This window comes from Phymastichus coffea, unplaced genomic scaffold (assembly GCF_024137745.1).
Source record: "Phymastichus coffea isolate CEN01 unplaced genomic scaffold, Cenicafe_Pcof_1.1 PCOF00115, whole genome shotgun sequence".
Lineage (NCBI taxonomy): Eukaryota > Metazoa > Arthropoda > Insecta > Hymenoptera > Eulophidae > Phymastichus > Phymastichus coffea.
Window position 1 is genome coordinate 494572 of NW_026706926.1, and position 20425 is coordinate 514996.

Consider the following 20425-nt stretch of genomic DNA (forward strand, 5'->3'; position numbering starts at 1 on the left):
TAGGAGGCACCGCGCGCGGTAATCGCCGCGATAAATCTCTATTGGCGTTTTCTCGAAGTTGGGCCGAGATTTTGCGCCGCCACCGGCGCTGCGCGACGTACATATATCTCGGTCTAACGAGCGCCTCCATGGGTAATAGGAAGAAAGTGAAAGACACTGACAAGTCCTCCCCCTTCTCGATAAAGAGAGAAAAGAGAGTTGAGCAAAGCGACAGGAGCATTGTTTTGCCTCCGCCTGAACTGTCGCGCTTCGCTTTTAATTAGTATCAGCTGCAAACTGCTTATAGTGCACCCGCGCGCGCTAGTGATCGCGAAAGAGGGGGGGGAGGAAGAGGGAGAAAGAGCTCATTAGCGCCGCTTCACACTGATATGCTGGCGAGTTGATATGCGGGATGCACATGCTCATAATTAGTACTTTGACCGCATATCGGCGTCTAATTGATTTATAATTATTGGCGCGATAAGTGGGCGTGATCGCGCCTATATTTCTGCTTTCGGAGAAAAAGATGCACACACGCCTCGCCCACAAGCGACATTCCAGACGATTAGACGACTCGTGGCTTGCCGCTTTCTCGCTCGCTTGTCTTCCTCTTTTTTTCGTCGATTTAATACACCTGTTTGGCCGGTCACAGGTGCGACGTAGGCGACTACAACTCCAAGGATGAGTCTACGAAACACATCCACGCACGGAGATACACAGACACCCACCCACGTCGCCCGGCCAATGATGACATTACCAGAAAAACGTATAGCCGAAAGTGCCTACTTTTTCCTCCGAACGAGAACCTGCTTTTCCAAATCGAGTAGCTCAATCAGCGTCGATGCCTAGAGAGAGCAAGAGAGAGAGAGAGAGAGCCGCTTATATATCGTTACACCGCGTGCGATGACTAATGGACGGCTTTTTGTCAGCTTCTGCTACCGATTTCGACAAATTGATAAACCGGCTCGCTTCCTTTTATCTTACTTGGCCTTTTTGTTTGGTTGCGCTGCTCGCCGTCAGCTAACGCCTCGATGCTAGTTAAAGGCCATTTCTTTTCCGATTTGTTTTCCGTAAATACACGACAACACGGATCATCCATTACGCCAAGCTTTCGCTTCTAATCTCTGCCTAGCCAATGAAAAATGTTTTCGAGAAATCCCAATTTGCCGGCGATACTCGGACGCGAGGAGAGCTGCTGGCGCAACCGAATGTTCGTGATCGGCCTTCCACCCTGAGTTTACCGAGCCGCACGAGCAAGAAGTAGCCACACAATTTCCGACCGCGAAGAAGCGTCAATTAGGTAGGCGTAACGCTCTAAACAGTATTTTTTCCAATCTACCGTCCTCTCTCTCTCTCTCGCTCTCTATCGTGCTCTTTCACCGATGCAGTTACGACACGCGGACTGCACCACTTTTATTGACATTTCGGCTCCAGTTTGCGTAACGAGATTAATTATAATTTTTTACGGCTGCGCTCTTGGGATCACTTGGGAATTGATGGTTTACTCTTGTTTTCTTTTTAAGAACACCTGTAGCAATTGACGTTGCGACATGCTGTGAAAAGCCACAATTGGAACTAACTGTTTTTCAAAGTAGATTTCACGTGCCTCACAATAGTCGAGTTTAGACATTGCATAAAGAAGGTTTGATCGCTAGGCAAGTAATATTCAAACATTATGCACACATGCGATCTTTAGCCACAGCACTTAGAGATTGGAAAGAGTTCTGCGGGTATCGATAAAATCGCTAAAAAGAAAGCGAAAGGAATTTCTTTGTCTCGCAAGGCTTAGATAATATTTATCGTGGGCATTAAGTCCGGTGAACGATAAATCTAAGCAAATCCAAATCTGCGAATCTAAGCTCAATAAAGTAGGGCTGCAAGTGAGCCGCCGCCTCTGCTGCACATCAGGCCCGCGCGCGCGGAAAATTAGAGGCGGTAACGAGAAAGAGAAAGATGCTTACGTCAGGAAATCGTGACCAACTCCACCCTGCCCCCTTCGCGCCATTATTACCCCATTACCGGCGGCTTGCATAACGGGCTCGTTCGCCTCTCGAGGAAGTGTCGGTAATCGATTTGAACTTGCACTTGCTGAGTGGCTGCGAGCTTCGAAAAAGGAGAAGCAAACAGCGAAGAAGGAGCCGGAGAGAGCGCACAGAAAAAACACACACAGTCGCCGGAAGAGGAAGCTGCATCGCAGTTGCACACGTGCGTGTCCCTCGTGAATGGATGCGCGAGAGCGCGTCAAAGGCGGCCAGAGCCAGAGCCTCCCGTCAATGGGGGAGAATAGGACCTTGGATATCTGTCTCGGCGCGCGATTTCGCTTCGCGTTCTCCGTTTATTTTTTCCACCCGGCCGGCGTACCACCGCCCTCGCGCGCTCGAACCCGATCGAGAGGAACAAACTGTAACTTCCATTCCAAGCCTTTCTCGCCGTTTTTCCAGTCGCTATCAAGCCAAACACACATTTCGAGCGATCAATCATGGCCGATTCGTTCAACGAGCTCGAAAAAAGAGAGAGAAAAAAGGAGGAGCAGCCCCTCGGGCCGCGCGGCATAGTAGCCGCGGCAGTAGCAGGTGGTGCGCACTCCGCGCCGCGGCACTTGCACGCATCTGCGGAAGTACTCTGACCCCACATCCGCACGGGATTTTCGAAAACCTGCCGCCCCTCGTCTCTCTCTCTCTCTCTCTCTCTCTCTCTCTCACTCTTGTATTTTTTTCGCTGCAGTTATTTATCGCGCTAGGGCCCGAGGAAAAACGTCGAATGTGACAAAAAGTGCGTGCGTGTGGGTTTCTGTCGGTTGGAGAGACGCGGCCGTGATTTTTGTTTGCCGTCGAAGGGGCTGGAGGGGGAGGGGGCGAAGGAACTAGCTGCGGCGTTAACGCGCGTGTCCTTTCTTTGTACATTTATTTTTGGATTCGAGAATAGGGGACGTGTGTATCGGAGTTGCTGGAAGTTTCCATTCGGCCGAAACGAATAATTGATGGAGGAATGATGAAGAATGCTGGCGCTCGCGTAGCTGGATCATTAGAATTTGAAGGCGTCGGATGAGCAAACGTTCGGACGCGATGGCACTGCTCGGGCGATATTGACCATATTAAGCTGGCGAGAGAGGGACGGAGATAAGTGTAATGGTACACGAGCGACGATTTCTCATCTGGGATTTAGCTAAGAGAGACGGGGACAGTAGCCGGCGGCGTCGCTAGAAAAAGCGTGTGACGTCTCCTCTGGCAAGAGAGTCAGTTCTGGCGAATTGTAAGCTGACACCCACGCGCGGCGGTCGGGCACCTGCTCGCTCCTCTCGACAGGCGTCGCGCTGATATTATAACGGGCTGCGTGCGGCCAAGTGCGTGTTCAGCCCGAGCGATGATCGCTTGCAGAGAGAAGATTCTCCCGTCGGGATTTGCATATTGTCCTCGCGCGTGCGCGCGCCATTTCCGCCTGGCCGCGTGGGTGATGCCTCTGCCTCGTAAAAATTTCGCGTGCATTTAACGGTGCAGAGTTCGCCAGCGAGTTGCCTTTACGATCGTGATTTGTCAATTTCGTTATCTCCGTACGAGCTCTTATGCGAGCCCAAGCATTATTTACTCGCGATCTCTGTAGCTTCGAAACAAGAGATGCTGCTGGGAATAAAATTGCCGATTTAGCGAATCATTGTCTCTCATTGGCCTTTCAAAATTCTCCAGTATTTTCTCCAATGCTATTGCGACTTCCTTAAACGCACGTTTATTGGCAACACTCGTGTCGATGTGCGCTCGGCTAGCGCAGTACTTGCAGTTTATCAATTGAATAAAGTCACGCACGATTTCCTATCAGATCGCTATGAACACGCCTAGCCGTGCATTCAAATTACCCACCTTGTGGAAAGCTATCGAGGACGCGCGCGTCGTCTCAATCAACCTACTCTAATATCTGAAAAGTCACTCACGGCTCAATTTTTTCGCAAGCGTTAACGCCGTTAGCCGGATAATCCGGTAATTGTATGCACGATACAGGATCGCACGGCGTCTCGACGGGAGCCAACCAAGAGAGAGCGAGAGAGAGGGAGAGGGATCTCGATAACGAGAATTTTGCATATCCGTGTGGTCCAGTTCCTTCTTTTCAATTTGCCAGCCAGAGTAGTAGGGAGAAGGGGGCTAGGGGGCCCGGGAGGAGGGGGAGAACAATATGCCATAACGCGCAGTTATCGAAAAGCCCGCGTGCTTTGCATTAATTTTACGAGAGGACTGGTTATATTCTGAGCGCGCGCGAGCTTTTAATAAAATTATACGACGGTAATCTGCGACGCTCTTCGTGGAAACACTTCTTTCTCTTTCTCTTGATTTTTGCAACATTGTGCGCGAGCTCCCCACATCTTTTTCGGGAGAGAAAGAGCGAGAAACGAAAGTGAGCTGGCTGCGAGCGAGAAATCGGTGCAAGCGTGAGCGCGAGACACTTGCCCCGACCTCGAACTCGCAGAACATCACTGTCGAAGCTTATTATACTTTACGTCTGTATAACCTGTCGAACAGTCACGCCATCAGCTTTGCTGACCCTCTGTCTCTCTCTTGTGCACGCTGTACGTATAGGCTTAACGAAGCTCCTCTCTCTCTCTCTCTCTCTTCCTCTCTCTCGTGTGCTTTTCTCTCTCGAAAATTTAACGAGATAACCTCGCGGCGTGGCGCGCACGGCTAATTAAAATATAATGAGGCTCATAATTACCTCTCGTCGTAAAGTAAGAGAGAGAGAGAGAGAGAGAGGAGCGTAGGAGAGAAAGATTGAACGAAGCCATTCGTCAGCGTCGATCGGAATGCCACGATTAATCTTCGACTTTGATTTTCTCTCTCTCTCTCTCTCTCTCTCTCTCTCTCTCTCTCTCTCTCTCTGTTTTTTTCTTTCTCTCAATGGCTTTTGATTCACGGAAATCGAAATTTCAATAACATCCAACTTTCCACCTGTCAGTCGGCCATTGAGCTTCGCTCGTTTTTCAATCGCCAACAGAGAACCAGAGAGACGATCGATCCTCTGCGCCGAGTTCCGATATATATATTTCGCAAGCTCTGTCGCTCAGCTTATTTATGACTTGGACGCACGACTGCGAGATATTTCAGCGAATTATTGCCGCCATACGTGCGTGCCGTGAGAGAAAAACACTTTCGCAATATCGCTGCTTCGCAAGTTTCGTATAGGCGTCTTGTGCGCGCGAGCTCTGCAGCTAGTGTCGGCATTATTAAGCGATTTTCAGCGATCGACCGCGCGAGCACGAAGAAGCGCTCGTCGGCGTCTAATATTAATCGTATTCAGTGTCGGGGAGCCTCGTCGTAGCCTCGCGCGCCTGCGGAAGCTGAGCCTGTGCAGTTGCGAAACGACTGAAATAGCAACGCGGAAAAGTGCATCCAGCGATGGTGCAACAGCGATGGCGAGAAAAGCCAAAGGTCTAGGGGGAGCAAGCGTGCGCAAGAATGAAAAGGGCCGCGCTCACGAGAGGAAGATATAACCGCGAGTCTGAGCGATCGCCGACGCACACGCATGATCCGTCCTTCGTCGTCCGGCTCAAAAACAATAAAGCGCAAAGTGGGATTTCCTCCTTGTAGCTGCACTGCACTCGCACAATGCCAAGCGTGGGCGAGCCGATCGGATCTCTCTCTCTCTCTCTCTCTCTCTCTCTCTCTCGCTCTCTCCCCTCGCAGCTCTCTCAACCTGCTGAAACTCGTTTCTTACACGCGCGGCGGCGCTTGGTAGCGCAAATCCGCGCGACCTTATACTTTTCCGAAGAGAAACAAAAAATACTTGGATTTTGCGAGCCAGCACTGGAGAGCGGGCAAAAGAGGAGGATGAATAAAAAAGAAGGTCGCCCGTAAATAAGACTCGCGCCAACATTCATTTACCGCGCGTGTCATCGATTTTGGCAGCGGAGATTGGCACTCTCTCGGCCCGTAAATAAATCAGGACCACAATGTGCGCGAGCGAGCAAGAGGAGTTCGAGCCAACGGAGAGCGAGAGAGAACCATTTTCAACTTGCAAATTGCTTCGTGTCGCTTTATCTCTTGCTCTTCGTTCTCTCCCACCCTCCCTCCCACTCTCTCTCTCGTTCTCTCTCTCTCTCTCTCTCTCTCTCTCTCTCTCTCTCTCTCTCTCTCGAAATTGCACGCAAGCGAGGAGCACCGTCATCGTGCGGGTCACATCCCCCAGCTACGCCGTTTAGTCTCCGACTAAATTAATATGGCGTTAAATATTAAGAGAACGTATGGCGACAAAAACTTGTTCTGTTCGTACATGCGTATTAGAGACAATGGGCTACTTTCAAAAGTCTCACTTTACTTTCTATCCCACAAATCAATTATTGGAAAAGGGATTGCGGATATCACGTGAATGTTAATTAAATCTATGTATACGGTTTTATCGTCGTTGAACGGGCCAAAGGAGTTAAGGCCATAGAGTAAATGTAATCCCTCCGGACAATGATCCGCCGGTTCAAAGTGCATAATCGGCAGAAAAAGAAAAAAAACCAAGCAAAGTAGACAAAGCCCCGGCGCGGATCTAAAAGAAATGACAAAGCAAAACGGGAGAATAAAAAAGAAAAAAGGAAAAAAAGATCCGTCCGGTCGTTTCTTGGAGGCTGGCAGGCCGAGCGTCTGGATGCAGTCTCCGCTGGCGCGCGCGACGCCCACGCACTGGAACACAGGTGCGGCTAAACCTGTAGCCTCGACGACGACTACGACGACAGTGCGTTGTATGCACGTATATCGAGAGGTGCACGGGTATGCGCTTGTTCTGCGGGACTTTCACGCACTTCTAAACGTCTCTTCTACTCTCGAGATATTATTCCGGGCGCTCGACGAGGAAAAGGCTGCTGCGCCTTCAGAGCAAGAGAGAGAGAGAGAGAGAGAGAGAGAGAGAGAGAGAGAGAGAGAGAGAGAGAGAGAGAGAGAGAGAAAATCAGGTGTGCAGGCCTTATTAAGTAGTAAATCGGATATGGACTCGTGGCATTTTTATAGACAACGAATTAATTGCAGGTGTACGGGCGATATTCAGTCGGAGCTCCATAAATCGCTGCGGGACCTACCTCGGAGTCTCAGACGAATTCTTTATTATATGGACCCACAAGTCGGGGATCTCGCTTAAAAGGCTTCATTTGGCTTTGGCATGCTCGCTCAAATCACGGGAGGTGTTGTATTATGATAATTCGGTGGGAAATAAAAAATTTGTCGGAGAGAGAAAAGAAGCAGTGTTTCGGAGCACACGAACACGCATGTAGCGCGCGGTGTGCAACGAAGATGGTCATTTACATGACAACGAAAATCCCGCGAGAAGCGCAGGCACACAGAGAGCGAGCAAGAGAACGTTAGCTCTGACCCTTTGGCTTATCGCGATCTTCCAATTCTTCCATATTTAAAAGAGTGTGTATAAGTTCTCTCTCTCTCTCTCTCTCTCTCTCAGTGGAGTCGCGGGCCGGGCAGTGACCCGGTCTTTGTCTCCTCTTCTCTATTTCCTCACTTCTTCTCTCCTGCGCGCGCAGTGCTGCGCCGAAAGAAAAAGAACAGTACGTACATGTGGGGGCACAGGTGCTTAGTCGCGGTTCTCTCACTCGCGCCGATGCTATCGAGGCTGCGCGCCAGCCAGCGAGCGGCGATCATTGTGTACATCGAGCGAGCGTCGCCCAAACCAATTTCCATAAGCGATCGCCAAGATATACATTTATGCATCGCCACTCTTTTTTCCTGCTTTTTGTTTGTTTCTTCTTCTTCTCGCTCTGGCCAGGCTTCAACCCCGCCCGATCAAGATCTACCACAACTGGCTAAATAATGGAAGCTGCCGTGTGAAATTCGCCTCTGACCCGCTTGCATATTGCGCGCGCAACGAGCCTCCTATTAGGAGACACCACGAGCGGGATATACCGCAAGTCCCTGCTGCATCGCGGCGAAGCATTGTGTTTTATGTTGTACGTGAGAGGTCGAGCGAAAAGGAGCCGGGCGCCAAACTGGTCACGATCATCGCCCAAATCTCCCGCCACGGCAGCGGCACCAACTCGCGACTTTATGATCGCCATTTTTTCTCTCTTTTCGTTTATTCTCCTTCTGTCCTGTTTGCCAGGTAGATAAGCAGATGTGGGTGGACCATTCCTCCTGCTTGGCCGCATGCTCGCGGCTGTTCTGGCTGCTCGGGAAAAGTGGAAGACGCGAAAGATCTCGAAATTGCCCTGGAAAATTGATAACGACGCGACAGATTGTCCGACTTGTGCTTACAATTGACATTCTGCTATGGTAGCGCAAACAAAAGAAGAATGATAATCGGGTGATGCTCGAGTCGAACCGAGGGCTCGCGAGCTGCCTCGCGGAGGCGCTTGACGAAGAGAGATGACGCGAAGGGATTTCTCTCGGTGCGCGCGCGCAGCAAAAAACAGTGGCGAACTGATAGGAAGAAGGATCGTTGCCGGGCTGAAAACAAACACAACCTGTCTTTCTTTCCCCTGGCGCGCTCTCGTTTCCGTCAGCCCCCTTACGGATTCATTAAAGAACAATGGGGCCCACAACATTCCGCAACGCTGATCGACTTCTGTTTCCTTTTTTTCCATCCTAAAGTCCAAGTGACACACGGCACGAGGATTATAAATACTCGAAGCGGACCAGATTGGTTTAATTTGTAGCACGTTCGGCAAAAATGTTAATGCCTGACGCTCGCTCGTAATTCAGCCGCATCGGGTATACCCTTTTTCGTCCGTGTCTCTCTCGCACTCGGCGTGTCCTCTCTCTCTCCCTCTCTCTCTCTCTCTCTCTCTCTCTCTCTCTCTCTCTCTCTCTCTCTCTCTCTCTCCGACTCGCTCCTTCGCAGCTCAGGCACGCAGACACCGGTGGCTCTTATCTGCGGTTTTATGTTCGGCTTTGCGTCGGCGCGCCTGAAAAATCATTCCTCTCCTCCCTCTTTCGGCTGACTCGCGCGCACACGCTTCTATTATTCCTTATTTATTTTCTGACTCTTTCGCTCGCTCGTTGCGTCTCTTTTCTTTTTATCCGCGTCTCTCTCCAGCTCACTTACACAGTTTTCGAATTCCATTATTACGGCTCGTAAAACTTCCATTGTTTCGCTTGAATTATGCGACCAACTACCAATTCGCATCTCTCCCTCCCACTTTCTCGGTTATCGAGAGGTCGTAAAAGATTAAACGCACATGCAAATTTTCTGAGCAATCAAAAATGATTAAGGGACTTTTGGTGTCAATTCCGAGATTGACTTTCCCATAAGCACCGCCACCGCCGCCGCCGCTGCCGCAGTGTACTTGGCCGCTTTTGCAACAGCTTTTTAGTGCCACAACCAGCCTAGCAATGACTCTGGTTTTCCCACGTGCAGTTACATGCCCCCGACGCGAGATTACGCGCGCACTTTTTTTAATAGCACCCACAGCGGCGGCTCGTTTCTTTTTCGAAATTGCAAATCACGCTGGAGTCGATGATGAGCAAACTGCAATGCCTAGCTGTCACTGCCGAGCGGCGACAGTTTGCCCGCGCCATGTTGCGACGGCGGTTTGCAATCGAATACCCAAAGTGAGCCGGTTCGCCGCTGCGGGCGCGACGGGGCAGAGAGGCAGTTTGCCAAAGGAGGTCCGCGTGCGGCGATTGCATAATGGCCCGTTCATTATCGGCCTGATGGCCTGATGACTACACGGCCGATAGCGCTCGTAAGCATTTTTCATCGTCCGATCCGCGGTCTCCTACTTCCGATGCACTTGTCGCTCTCGCTTTCGGCGGAGCTCTTTCACACGGGCGCCGAGTGTGGGAACAAGCGACGACTCATCTCCCTTCGATTTCATAGCTGTACATCGCGGCGAGCGACGCGCGGAAAGGAAAAAAAGACGCTGCGCACACAAGGGGTGAGTTTGGTGGTGTTTGAGCAGCGAACCGCGCGCTGGCTTCGCGCCGGTAATTGGTTGCGCGCGTGGGCGACTACGATTTCGAGCGGGCCGCGCAGGTGTCGAAAACGCTCGTCGCGGGAGAGCGCGCGCGAGCGCCCGGACCATTCATAAAAAACAAGGAAGAGAAGAAATTTAATTTAATTTAATTTAATTTTCGGCCCGCAATTCCGCAGCCGTATATCACTGCGCGATGATGTACGGCGACGCGGATCCCGTCGCGAAAATTAATTTTTGGCCTTCTGTCCTCGTTGCGCATCGGCGCGCTCGCTAATGCTTTCGATGCCTGGACCCGCACTGGAAACGCGCGCAGTCGACGAATGTTTTCCTTGGCCTTGAGCGGGAGAAAACAGCAATATTTACGGACGACGTTAGCCGAGGCGAGCTTGATTCTGCCAAGAACGAAAGGCACCGAGGCGCGCGCAGATATATGTTTTCCGAGTTGATTGTTTTGCGCTGACGTAAAGTGCAGAATGATGTTGGCACTTGTTGCTCGAAATGAAACAAACGGAATCGTCGACGAAAGTCCCTGGGGCGGAGGGGGGTTCGCAGGTTGCGAAGTATGCGCGGCTGCGGTATGCACTTGCCCAACGGAGAGGAACTTCGCAGCAGCTTCAAGGCCGCTATTCGGCCACTCGAAAACTGACCCTCACCGCGCGTACCAGAGGAGTAACCCCGCGAGCGATCGAGACAGCGGTAGAAAAAGGGACTCTCGCGTAACACGAGACCCACGAACGGAAGTCGCCGCAGCCGTTTCCGTCGCCGCTGTGACAGATGCGATCTCGAGAGAAACCTGCACTCTCTGCCCACACTCTGCCTCTCTACCTATATATACATACGTGTACGTGCAACTCTCAGCTCTGCGCGCGCGCGTGTATCCAGAAGCGTATAGATATCTCTCAGTCGACTCGGCCGATCGACGCCACCGTTTCTGCTGCTGCTGCTGCTGCTGCTGCTGCTGCTGCTGCATTGAAAAGGGCGATCGTTATTGAGATGTCTGCGCGCTCCGCGGCTCCGCGGCTTCGAGGGAAATGTGGAGAATCGATTCCAATTGATCGATGACGAGCGTTTTGTTGGAATTTCGCTACTCGCGCGGCCTTTGTAATACTTCAGCCTCTGGTTACGTCTGCAAGCGGCATTTTTCACAACCGTTCTTTGTACGTGCGCAAACTGTAGTCCGACGGCGAGGCAGGAGACAATTTCGGAAAGACGACGAATGATCGAGCACTCGGACCGATTGGAAAAGTCTCGATTTATTCGCGTGCCGGGTGGCTCTGGTGCAAATGGAAATACCATGGAAATTGCCCGCTTTGCCCGGTAAAACTGCCGGCACAACTGGCGATACTCGCGAATCAGCCCTGTAGAGCTTATCGATTTTATCTCAAATAAATCTCTCGTCCGAATATAATAATTGAATACAGAATTAAAGACCGCAATCAAAGTCTGACGGGAAACTTTTACTCGGCAACATAATGTGCGCATGCATGCGATGTTTGCGTACTCATTGTGTTGGAGCGAGATATACCGTTGCGCGTGCATATAAGATGTACAATACGCACGCGGGCGGCGCGTACATATGTAAAAATCCGGGCCAAAGGAGAAGAAACGCAAGGGAAAGAGAGAGATCGCGCTGCACAATAGCGCCGCCGCGGCGCGATCGCGCGCTCGGCGAGTTAGCGCTGCCACCGCGGCGCGAGCATTGCGATAGCGCATACGGGCAGGCGGTTATTACTCTGTCGATCGCTGCCAAAGTGCAGTGCATGAATAATAGGACAATGGATACCCGCGTCAACGCTCCGCGCGAACAAGTTATCGACGGAGGCTCTCGCTGCTCGGCTGGTGGTCGCTTTCTAAAGCTGCCTGCAAACTGGCCCTCCAACGCGCCCGACGCCGCGCTACCGCTGCCGCGATCCCCTGCCTTAATTATCACCGGCGACGAGTCGATTTTCGTAGGCGTAGGCGCGTCGCGCACTCGCGGTCAGTGACGAGAAGCGCTCGTGCTCGCTTCGCCCGGGGCTGCTCGTCGACGATTATCATAAATTAGCGATGCGCGCGCGCACGCGCGCGGCGTCCCCTCGACAATTCGACCGAGCGCGCTTAGGGAGGAGGCGCGTGAGAAAGAATCGGTGCGTGTCCGAGGCGCGACAGATCCAAGTGCAGCGATACGCCGACGAATGAGGCATGTTTATAGTCGCGCGCGCGGATTGGAGAGAGTCGCGCGCGCATAAATGCATGAACGCGCGTTATTTAACCGGATTTTTCAGTGGGACCCACATTTGCATTATTAATGCACCCGCCGCGGCGCGCTCGCGCGTTTAGCATAGAAAGAATTACGCCGTTTGCATCATTTATCGTTCAACGTCCTCTCCGGCTGTCTCGCCGGGGCGCGCGCGCCTCTTTCTCCCGATATTTTTTCGATAAAGTTCAAGGCTCGCGACGACGCGCGATACAAATGAGCGCGCCCGAGCAATGCTGAAAAATGAGCGCGACCGGCAGTGATTATCGGCTCGCTCGCTCGCTCGCGTCGACGCGTAAAAATCGGCCGATATTTTTTGGCTATCAAGCGCCACGCAACCCGAACCCAACCCACTCACGGGGGCCAGTTCGCGTTTTCCACGTTCGAGAACAGGCGGAATTTTCGGCGCGCTCTTCATGGCGAGTCGGCCCCCTCGACGTGGCTTCCAAATTGTGCTCTCCTCGCCCGATACGCCGCGGCTACCGACCAACTTTTACTCGGAAGTTGTCCAACACAAAAGTTTCGGAGAAATCATTACAGCGCAATCGAAGCTTCGATCAAAGTATTTGTTTTAGTCAAGGGATAAGATTTGAAATATCTCGAACATTTGAATACTTGAATATTCAGGAGTGCGATAGTTCTTGGGAATTTGTAGAGAATTTATCATTGAATTTCTTTCCAGATACCGAATCAACACTGACAAAGCAACGCTTACGAAAAAGCACATACGCGCTCGTTATTTCCTCGGGCGCGCAGCGCTGCGAGGTTGAAAAATGAAAGCTCGTCAGCGAGCGGATGGTCGTTTATTAAAATCGTCATGAGAGCTATGAAAAGTGAGGTAAAGCACTTCATTACTCGACGTGGGCTCAATCACTCCGACACCTCGATGATTGATCGTCGATAATCAAGCATTCGCGCGGGACGCCTGGCCTTGCCACAGCCGACAGCCAGCTGAGATATTTACGTTAATAATTGCCGAAAAATTCAATCTGAGCCGGCGATCTGACCCTTTAACCTCGTTCGTGCCTCGAAAGCTCGAGAATGCTGCGGGGAGAAGAGCAGCTCATTGTGAACGAGAGAACGAAAGCGCGCGAAATGAATACCCTTCAGTCCTGGATAAAAAATTGCCGGATTTTCTCGGCAAACCGCGACGTCGTGTGGCAACAAGCGAGATAAATTCGGCGAGGCTCCGCGTCGATTTCTCCGCGGACTGGGCTGGGCTGGGCGCGTACCATTGTTAGGGCTGTCGATGGGCCGGCCGTCAAGAGGCAGCATCGATCATCGGCCGATCAGCTTGCACAAGCGCGCGGTGACAACGAGGATGAATGGCCGACTCGTTCTTGTCTCTCTTGTCTGCTGGCTGCGCACCTCCTCCGTTACAAGCACCGTTGCTCACGCGCGTATTCCGCCGCGCGTGTATGACGGGCGTCGAATCGAATTAATTACCGAGGCGCGGGCGCGTCGGTGCGCGGCGAACGCGCCGATTCCACGCGGAAGTGCCGAATCGCTGTCGCGACATCGCGGGCGATCGGCGAGGGCGCCGTGAGTCCTGGGCAAATGCGACGGCTGCGAGCTGATTTGCTCTCGGCCAGATTGCTTCGCACACGTGACTGCGGCCCGCGTCTCCACTTAGCCGGGAGTCTCCGCGCGCGAGGCGCATAGCGGATCAGCGTCGAACCTGACTGATTCGCCGTCTAATCGGTCAGCGACCTCTTCCACCTTTTGTACATGCGCGTCCCCTAAGACAACTTGCTTCGACAATTTGCTATTCAAATGCAGCTAGCAGCTGGCAGCTTTCCAAATTCAAAATATTTCCGCCGGCTGCCCCTCGACTGAAATCTCTTTATTCTTCTTTGCGTGCGGAGTCTCTGCTGGCGCCCTGGTCGCTTTGCTGCTCTATTGCCGAGCTCCAAGGATTAACATTGCGCGATCAAAATCGTCGACAGTTAGACGATTCCGGTGCGTCCGTGCGGAATCGATTTTTGCCCCAAGTCGCAAAAACCTCGGCAAGAAGGCAGCTGCGTCATTGGCAACCTCGAAAAACTCCACTGCAAGCACATCGCGCGCGCGCGCGGTCATAAAGAAGAGGATCGCGTGAGTCGAATTCGCATGGCCGCGAGCGAACACACGTATACATCAGATAGAACGCGCGTATAGTTCGAGTCACGACACGGGAGAAGAGTCGCCACGGAGTCGCCCTTTGCCGATTTCCCAACTGCTGCAGAAAAACTCTCTCTGCCGGTAACGTAACGACGTTGCCTTTCTTGTGCGCCGCGATTTCCAGCTGAAACACACCAGCGCTTATCTCGCGGCGCTCCGTAGCGTGCGAAAACTTCGTTTTCCGCAGCACGCGCGCCAAACACAACGGCAATATAAGAATTTGTATCTATTCTATAAATGAAATAGCCGAGTCGCGATCGCACCGACAGACAACGATAACTTTTAACTACGTTTACGTTCGTTTAACGAGACCTTATTTTTTCCAAGCCTAAAGCTTATTTTAATAAGATAACTGAGTTCAGACAAGGAAGTACGAGGCCTTTGTAAAAGTGTCATCGAAAGTACAGAATCGTTCCTTGGAGAAAGAATCCACGTAGCGGATTATTGGAAGCTCCCGCGGTCAATATATCTCTGGCGGAAGAGGGCCGCGCGTGTCGTGCTCCAACATTGTTTATCTTGTGACAAAACGCCGCCGTCGCTGCACGATTAGCTCGGATAATTAAGACGGTCGGTGGGCGAGGTCACACAACTATGCAGCTGTAGCCTCGCAGAGTTCCCTTAATCGGGCAAATCTACTCTTAACGAGGGACGTCGTAGCTTGCCCCGAGAAAGAGGGAGAAAGAGAGACGAGGGACCTGATAACGACGTACCCGTAACGATCCCGCGCGAGACTCGCGGAAAAAGGGACGATACCAGAATGTACCTGTGACGTTTTTTCCGAAACGACCACACGACGAAGCTTGTCGCGGTTTATGGACATGTTAACGAGCTTGAGAGTAACGACATTTTCATTAAAGTTTAACACTTTGCGTGGATGCATTTACGCGCAAGATCTCGATGATGCAACGCGATCTTACTCGATGCGCTTTCAAGCCTTTTATATTATTTTACAAAACTCTCTTATCTATTTTAGTCTGAGGATCCCTCAAAATCTTTACCTAATTTGGAATGACTTTGGTGCATACCATGATCTTGTTGGAATATTGATGCCGCAATGAAATTTCGAGGGCACTTTTGTCGCGTGAACATTAATAATTTGACCGGACACGCATGTGATTTTTCAATAGTGGAGCACGTTAGTATGCCGAGGTGATTGAAAAAAACAATGCGGCGATTGGCGGAGGTGATCAAATGATGACCTTAATTTCGGCGAAATGTCATCCTTGTCGCGTAAATAATCTGGTCCTCCTTAAACGTTTACTAGCCTCTAAATAATCATTTCTCTCTCTCTCTCTCTCTCTCTCTCTCTTTCTCCCTCTCTCGCTGACCAAAAAATCGCAAGTAAACCTCAATTACCATAAGCGCTCGTAAAATGGATAACGAGATTGAACGAAAAAAAGGAACGAGCAAGAGAGTATCTTTCTCCTGAAGATAAAATACAACGCTTCGCAGGATACAAATGAAGCCTTGCGTCTCTGCGTCACGCCTCTCAATCTCTTTCTCTTTTGGCAGTGCGCGCCCAAAGACAAAAGCTCGCGATACATGCTAGCGCGTATCAAATTATTGTTTATTAGCACGCAAATTAGCAGCTGCTCTCGCGAGGAGATCGATCGTTCATGCGAGCGCGTGGACATCGCTGTTTTGTCCGCTAAGCGGGTCCAGCCCTTTGCGAGTTGTAATTACTTTATAACGGCCGCGAAAGTCAATTAATTTTATTGGGGCTTATTTGTCAGAGGCGCAGCAACCGGCGACGCCGCTGCCGCCACAGCGCTTTTTTTAATTACGCCGTCTTGCGCCCCAAGCGCCGGAATTAATCAACGCGCCCGGAAGAAGAAAACAGCACGAGGGGAGCGAACAAAAACTTACGAAAAGCATGCGTGATTATAGTGAGTTTAATTGAATAAAGACAGTGTTATTTATATAGAGAAGTTGCATAACTTTTTGCCTATATGCTCTCGTAGTGCACCAGTTGATTGGCAAACTTAGTTATTATTATCGATTCTTACGAATTTCACGTATACTGGTTGCGTCGGTCGTACAACTAAATTTAGCGTTAGCTTCATATCCGTCCTTTTCGTCACAGTTTTCAACTGAAAGTTGTATAAAATACGAGCTAACAAGCACTTTAACTCCATCAGAGCGAATTTCTGACCTGGAAAAGATGAAATCAAAGAAATGAATACCGTTTTCCGCTTAGATATATGGGTGCAGGATGGATCAGGGTGGAACCTATGCAATTACGAGGGCCAGCGCTGAACGGTATGTATGAATATGGGTGGCGTTTGAGGGCGCGCTCAGGAAGAAACCTGTCGGGATCATATTTTTCTGGTTCAGGCCAATAGTCGGGATTTCTGTGAAGATCGATCATGTGCGAGACCACTTCCGTTCCAGCTGGGACCAGGTATCCTCCTGCAAAGAAACACAGTAACAAGTCATTAAAACATTTATTTAATCGTGAATATTAATAAACTGTCCTACTTATTACTAAATCTTCTTTCAGTCGGCGGGACAAAGCTGGCACAGGCGGATACAGCCGGAGTGTTTCTTTGATACACCTTTCTAGGTAATGGAATTCTTGGATTTCTGATATACCTAATTCTCCTTTACTTTTATTGAGAACACCGATCACTTCGTTTCTTACTTTTTCCTAAAAAGAAATTTCGTTGTAGCAAACGCTGTGCGCTGAGTGCTTTTTTCCCCCAAGCGGCATACCTGGATATCTTCGTGTTCAGCTAACAACATTAAACTGTAAACTAAGGCCATACCTGTTGTGTCGTGACCCTGAAATTCAAACATCTTTGGAGAACAGTCATTAAATTAAAATTAATTCGAAAAAATCTGATGTTTACTGCAAACATAAAAGTATCCAGTTCTTCTTTGATCCCTTCGCGATCTATCAAGCCATCTTTTTCCGCGTTCAGTAAAAGATCCAGCATAACTAACTTTTTCCTTTTACTCCCTTTGTTGGCAATAATCAATTACATAAAACATTAAAAGAAATATTAATTTAGTGCCATCATTTGTTGATAGAAATACTTGTATTTGTTCCACAAATACTTTTATCAAAGTACCATTACCTATTGATAAATTATCTGAATTTGCCTCAGAATTACTAAAGTCTCTCAAATCTTTATAATCAGTTCGCTCGTGATATTCTTTGCGATCTAGCAAAACCTGTTATCGATGAAAATGTCAGCAGCAAGTGATAATGATATTTTTACAATAAACTAAATTAAAATTCTTACATATTCAATGCTACATAAGCTCAACTCACTTTATCAGTAAATGCATGTAGAATACTAAGAGTTTGTTTTTGTAACCGACCAAGTTTTATCAGTGGGGTCAACATCCACTCCTGTATGTATGGTCTTACAGCTCTAAAAACAATCAATTAAATTCTACTCATGTATTAACATGTATTAATCGGGAAATAATATTTACCTATACATCAGTATGTCACCTATGGTAAAAACAGCTCTTTTGTATTCTTGAACATTTTCGTCAACTTTGTCAAATGGTACTCCCATTGCGGATTCTGATCGTACAAAATGAAACTTAAATAATGTTTATGTTACGAGTAATATAATATCAAAAAATGTATTACCGCAAATTATGTTCAACGTGTAATTCGTGCAAACTGGCAATAGGTCCTGAACGGTTTCTTTATTTTCATTTCTTAAAGCTTTTATAAATTTTATTGCTTTCTCGTTGGTTATTTCTAAATATTTTTGTAAAATTTTGAAGTGGAACGCAGGGGTGAGAATTCTTCGACGTTGATGCCACTTACTACCTGGAATAAGATTCTGCGTGATTATAAGAAATGTATTACCGAAATGTGGCGTTGTCTTACCAGTACTCGTAAGAAGGCCAGTTTTTAACCATGGTCTGAAAATCTTGTAAGAGGGTCCCTTTTCAATATGTGTATTACTAGACAGTAAAACCTTAAAAATTGTTTTCTATAATTATAAATTCTTCATTTGAAAAGAAAAATGCTTCACAATGTTTACAGAGCGATTTAAAAATAAGCACCTCTAAATCATCTGGATGATGAATAGTGACCGTAGGAAAAGGACCAAACCAAATCCTTGTCAAAGGATAATATTTCTTATTAATTTCCCGGAGAACATTATATACTTCATCTAAAAGAAAGAATTATAAGCTATATGTATTAATCAGTATTCTATGTGAAGAAAAATACAAATTTACTCACCCATCGGAACATTGAAAAGTGCTAGGTTACCGATCAACGGCAATGCCGGGGGTCCCGGTATTTTATTGATCAATTCATAATTTTTCTTCAAGTTGAAATAAATTTGCGATATAACCAACGTCAATAAGATTGACAAAAGAAAAAGTACAATCATTTCGGCAAGCACGAAGACGCGAGAGCAAGTGCATGCGCACCGATGACTAACTTGCATTTAGTATTCGCTCGATTTTATAAGGATTCACCTAGCATCTTATCTTAACATGACAATTGATAAAGTAACACGATTATTGGTGCGCGAGGAAAATGACAGCAGAAACTAATCCAATGATACTTTTATAATGACATGTGATCAAGTGGGAACAATGACACTCTTTAAACAGAGATTTTTAAGCGAATCGTCTGCGCGCAAGGAGAAAAACACATAAAGTCTTGTCATTTTGGTGAAGAGGAAGAAAGGACCACAGGCGCAATGTAATTGCTCGTCAAAGTGTATCGCAGTAAAGTCCAAAAAGCTGAGGTGCTCGCTCGTCGACCCAAATTTTTATGAACGACAAAAGTCACCGTGCGCACACCCATCAAGAACCCGTTAACTCTTTTCCATCAGTGAGATGCAATGAGCACATTCTCTCATTTTCGCAAGCCAGTATATAGCGGGAGCGAGAGAGCGGAAGGCAAGTTGTAGAGCTCTGGAAATTTCTCAATTTCCACTTAACATTTTATGATGTACAAAAATATGAGTCACGCAGTTTCAAACAGTTGTCAGACGAGCCCCGTACAACAACAGCGCGAGCACAACAGCGTGACTGATCGCACGTCATTAGCTGCATAATTTTATAAATTCCCGCGATGAGGACCCTCTATGACATAGGAATTCGAAGGTGTAGTATAACAATCATATGTAGAGTCTCACATACACGTGCACAACGGGAAGTACTTTTTTGTCAGCCGCGATAAACGTCGAACATCAGTCAGGGCGCGCCAGTACAAGAGAGAAAGAGAAAGAGAGAGAGAGAGAGAGAGAGAGAGAGAGAGAGAGAGAGAGAGAGAGAGAGAGAGAGAGAGAGAGAGAGAGAGAGAGAGAAGAGCAACAGGATGATGATGATGATGATGGCTCGCTGGGGCACAGGTGATTCCACGGGCTAGATAGATTGTGAACGACCTCTTTCAAGACAAGGACTTGCATATCATCGAGTCAGGAGGAGGCGTGCGCTCATGTACCCTACAATTTACTCACATATTTTGACACTCTCGTGTTTGTGCATGATCAAGTTTTTCCAGCTCACAATACATTGCAATTAACCCAAATAAAGTGGATTGGCCGACTCGTTCTAACTTTAGTCAAATTTTCGATCAATTAGACACTAATCGATGATTTGTTACGAAATCAATCATTCCGTACAAGATTCCAGAGTTGGCATCTGCTTAAAATGTTCTCTATTGAGAGTAAATCAATCTTGAAAATGTTCGACAGGTTGATGCTTTGAACGTGAACAGCAGCACTTTTCGTGGAATGACAACTGTTTTTTTCAGATTGAGTGCACAAAGCCTCGGGCTGTTAACAATGCAACAAGCCGAGTTGGGTGAAAAATGCCCGAGAGAGCGAGATAGAGATGGCATTATGCACTTGTTCTCTCAGGGTCGAAACTCACGTGTATGCGTGAGCACGTAAGTGTGTGCGTGCGTGTGGGTGTGTGCTCGCACATCGGGGAAAGAAAAAGGCGATACAAGTGACCGGCTGAAAGAGAGACGAGAGTAAATTAATCCTTATTCATCTGACTGGGGATCTCTGTCGGTGGAGAGTGAGCAAGGCGTACGAGATGACGAATAGCTGTCATCTCAAGTCCCATCCTCGCGTTCAGCGGCGCCCCCCGCTGTTTGCCGGCCCATTACGATTCATTGCCAAGTGATAGATGTCGCTCGTTGATGCTTAATTGAGTTCTGCTTGAAAAGCTCTCGT

The 20425-nt window shown here is 48.8% G+C and overlaps 1 protein-coding gene across 1 annotated transcript; it reads right to left on the reverse strand.

The window, feature by feature from the left end:
- Positions 1-16140: 16140 nt before the first annotated feature.
- LOC131670738 (cytochrome P450 4C1-like) lies at positions 16141-18647 on the reverse strand. Its single transcript, XM_058946607.1, has 12 exons — positions 18469-18647; positions 18288-18397; positions 18109-18199; positions 17863-18048; positions 17700-17793; positions 17533-17635; positions 17336-17432; positions 17108-17217; positions 16971-17039; positions 16737-16905; positions 16488-16667; positions 16141-16410 (listed from the first exon to the last, which is right to left on the reverse strand). Exons 1-12 carry the CDS (start codon positions 18620-18622, stop codon positions 16241-16243), a joined length of 1533 nt encoding a protein of 510 aa, XP_058802590.1. The 5' UTR covers positions 18623-18647; the 3' UTR covers positions 16141-16240.
- Between the last annotated feature and the right edge of the window lie 1778 nt (positions 18648-20425).

What these genes read in the sequence shown, in the direction of transcription:
- LOC131670738 (XM_058946607.1), bottom strand. Translation starts at nt 18,622, where the DNA reads ATGATTGTACTTTTTCTTTTGTCAATCTTATTGACGTTGGTTATATCG. An exon ending in CTGAACACGAAGATATCCAG is followed by an intron (nt 16,906 to 16,970) that starts GTATGCCGCTTG and finishes ATTTCTTTTTAG; the next exon opens with GAAAAAGTAAGAAACGAAGT. An exon ending in GAAAGAAGATTTAGTAATAA is followed by an intron (nt 16,668 to 16,736) that starts GTAGGACAGTTT and finishes GTTTCTTTGCAG; the next exon opens with GAGGATACCTGGTCCCAGCT.